This window comes from Myotis davidii, unplaced genomic scaffold (genome assembly GCF_000327345.1).
Source record: "Myotis davidii unplaced genomic scaffold, ASM32734v1 scaffold1134, whole genome shotgun sequence".
NCBI lineage: Eukaryota > Metazoa > Chordata > Mammalia > Chiroptera > Vespertilionidae > Myotis > Myotis davidii.
The window spans coordinates 306,272-309,929 of NW_006286229.1; the positions used below are offsets into that span (position 1 = coordinate 306,272).

General features: G+C 56.3%; 1 protein-coding gene across 1 annotated transcript in view; it reads left to right on the forward strand.

The window, feature by feature from the left end:
* Nucleotides 1-467: 467 nt before the first annotated feature.
* The window catches only part of AGAP2 (ArfGAP with GTPase domain, ankyrin repeat and PH domain 2), a 16,773-nt gene continuing 13,582 nt past the window's right edge, over nt 468-3,658 (forward strand). The window contains exons 1-2 of the mRNA XM_015559765.1: nt 468-627; nt 3,424-3,587. Coding sequence (XP_015415251.1) covers nt 468-627; nt 3,424-3,587 — 324 coding nt within the window. The remainder of the gene's footprint in view (nt 628-3,423; nt 3,588-3,658) is intronic.

The following is a 3,658-nucleotide window of genomic DNA, read 5'->3' on the forward strand; positions in this document are numbered from 1 at the left end:
CTCTAAGAGTGACAGGCCAAGTGTGTATGGATTCCTGCGAGCTTGAGACTGAACACAAATCTGTAGGTCACCCAGAGTTTAGGATTGCACCTGGGACCTGGCTTGCCACATTCTCCCAGCACCAACACCCATCTTAATTAGCCACCTCCCACAGGAGGCCCTAGGATGCTTTGCTTGGATGCTTATTAAGGTTTCTCCATCCACCTGACAGGGGAATCTTAGCAGAGGCCGGCTGGCAGAGCTGATGGGCCAACACTAGAGGGAGTGGGAGGTGCAGGAGGTAGTGCTGACCCAGGCTGTGGGTTTGAAACTCACCAGTCAGGAAGTGAGGCCGACAGACGGAAGGGCGGGCAGGGGCGGGGAGTTCTGGGGCACAGAGAAGGGGCCTGCTGGAGTTTGGGGGCTGGGGGGCCATGGGCTTCAGGGCCAGAGGTTGCTGTTAGCCTGGCAGGGCAGGTTTGGGTAACATGCACGCCCAGAGGCAGCTGGCTATAGCTGCAGTGAGAGCAGAAGTCAAACGACATGAGGTAGCCAAGCAGGCTCTAAGCCGCCTCAGGAAACTGACAGAGAGGGTGGGCGACTCGGAACTTCGTGACAGCATCCGGGCCTCACTGAACAGCATACAAGGTAAGAGAAGGGTTAGCTCCCAACTTGGGGGTATCGGGGGCCAGAAGGGGCATAGAAGGGTTTAATGGATCATACATCATTTCCCAGTAAGCCACTTCCTAGTAGTCCCCAAGGTGGAGCTGGGATTTAGGGGAAGAATACATTTGGAAAAGATGGTAAAGGACATGGGAGGTGTCATTCTTCCTCTTTCCACAACTCTGAGCCTGCTCCTAGGGCAGCGGTTCTCAACCTGTGGGTCGCGACCCCTTTGGCAGTGGAACGACCCTTTCACAGGGGTCACCTAAGACCATCCTGCATATCAGATATTTACATTACGATTCATAACAGTAGCAACATTACGGTTATGAAGTAGCAACGAAAATAATTTTATGGTTGGGTCACAACATGAGGAACTGTATTTAAAGGGCCAGAAGGTTGAGAACCACTGTCCTAGGGGATCAAAATACAGGTCACTGCTGAGCTGACCTTCCTGGAAAGGGAGAAGTGGGGAGCATGGGGTAGGCTTGGACCCTGCCTGGGGAATCCGGGGCAGGAAGCAGTCTGGGGCAGGAGGTTCTGGGACTGGATAATGTGTTCATTCCCAGGACCCACGAGGGATCAGTGACCTCTTGTTCTCCAGCTGTACAGAGAAACACACACACAAATGCGTACACACATTAAAATGACCATACAGAGAATCCCAGGTTCCCAGGCACACACGAACATTCACGCAGCATGCTCTGCACAGCCGAAGTGCAGAGAAGTCCCCCAGGACTCTTCTTGGTCCCCTCTCTTCCCCATGCTCCTGTTCCTGTCTTCCCCCACACACCTTCCGCTCTACCTTCTTAGTGCCATTAGCACAAGTGATGACAATACAGGAAGGAAGTGCTGCCATGGCAACACCATCCGCCACATCCTCCTGCCCACCCCAGCTTCAACGCTGTGGTGGGGCCCTGGCAGGAAGGGCTCATCCATCCATGAGGCACCACCACTAAGGAACTGGTGGAACTGGAGGTCTCTCCGGACTGTTCTCCTCTCATTACCTCTGAGGTGGCAGAGAGCAAACAAAAGCAGGCTCCTCTGCTTATGAAAGTGTCTGGGAGAAGCACATCCTCCATATCCTGGTCTCTTCCAGCCTCTCCATTTTTAGCCTCCTACTTGGGGGTGGCAGATGGGGGCAGTGAAGAAGACCTCCTGCCAGATCTCTCTGATGGGAAAGGCCACCAGAGCCCAGCTTTTGGAAGGAACAGTTTGGTTCGAGTTCCTAAGGGAACAGTCTGATAATACCCTCCCTATTGCCCTTCTGACGCTGGTGCCTCCTGTCCCCCACCCTTTGCCAAGAACTACAGCTGACACCTTCCCTACAGCGTTTATTGTTGGAAAGGCAGACCTGGGGGGAGTGGCCCCATGGGGCCTCCTAGGGAGGAACTCCAAGCCCCATTCCTGTAGGAAAAAAGGGGGGAGAGGACATGTCTAGGGCAGGTAGAGGCCTCTGCTCAGCTCTGGAGAAGGAGGGAGTGAGGGCGGGGGGAGAGGCTGGAACCTCTGAGAAGACTCCACTCTTCCTAAGTGATTTGTTCCACTCTCCCCAGGAGTCAGGATTCTGTTCCCTTTGAATATAAGGAAAACTGAGGCCACCGATAGAAGAAAAAAAAAATTAAGCCAGAATCAACAAATCTCCTTCACTCTCTTCTAGAAAAGACTACTGAGGGGTCTCCTGTCCTAGGGATGGTGTCATCTTGACGCTGCAAGGGCGGGGTGGGGGGAGGCTGCCGATGGATCTCCGGGCAGGCCCGCGGAGGGATTGGGTACAGGTCTAGGGGGAAACAAAGGGTATCCAGCATCCCGGTACCGCCCTCCACCCTCCACCCCTACCAGGCCGCGCACGCCACGGGCTCCTGCCTCCAAGAGCCGCCCACGACAGCACTATTATAGTCTCGGCTGCGTCAGGAGGATGGGACGCCAAATTAGGGGAACGCTGAGACTCCCCGGGCCCAGGGGTGGGTTCTCCAAGGCTGGCGGGAGGCCTCACCTAACTCCCGCCCCAGCCTGGTGGTGGCTGGGGCAGGGTCTCCATCTCCGTTCCCCATAGGCCTAACCCCTGGATACTTCTTCCCCGGCTTGAGGACAGTGCGCCTTGCACTGCAGGGTCCCTAGAGAGTGGGAGCTACAGGAACTGAGGGGCTCCTTATATTCGGGGGGGGCGCTAAATAACCCACATGTGGGTAACTAGTTGTGAGGGTGGTGCCTCCATGAACCCCAAATCACATGGTGGACCCCCCTCACACACACACACACCACCATGTATGCGGATCCCTCCTCTCGGCTTATCCCCGCTGTTTCTGAGGCACTCTTGGAGCTGGGGTTGCTATGGAGACGGGATGCATTTTAGCATGGGGGGGGCGGCGGTGTCAGTCTGTAGACATAGTCCTTCTCCTTCCACCTCCAGCTGCAGCTTTTGACTCACATTTCGGCCGGGGCTGTTCCGAGCCCCCAGGTCTCTCCCTGCGGGAGGCACCCTCCCCTCCTTCCTATCCTGCTAAGTTCCATGTTTGTCCGCGTCCCCAGGGAGCACTTTTCAAGTTCACTTTGGGACAGTTTTGTTCCAAGCGTGGCCTCGTGGATGTATTGCCTGAGTGGGGGTGAAGGTGGGCGAGAGGGCTGGGTGATGGGGAAGGAGCACATGCAAGTGCCTGGGGGAGACCAGGGGTCCTGGGAAAGGCATTTCCGAGTTCTCCGCTTTTCTGCATCAGCTTCCCCAGAACTTGCTCCGTTTCCGCCGTGGACTGTTCACGCGTAGACTGACTTTTACCCTAGTCCTTAAATGCCGCACCCAACAGTCGCGCTCCCTGACTGTGCTGCGCTGGGGAGGGGGCTCGAGTGTTGGAGTAGGTGAGTCCAAGTTCCAGGGAATCCAGCCCAGGATTTGGGAGGGAAATCCAGTCCTGGATTTTGCACCGCCTTCGCAGACAGCCGTGCTGGTAGAGAGAAGGTGGGGGAGCGATGGGGGGGTGGGGGCTGCCTCCTCCTCAATGTGGGGGGAGGGCCCGGA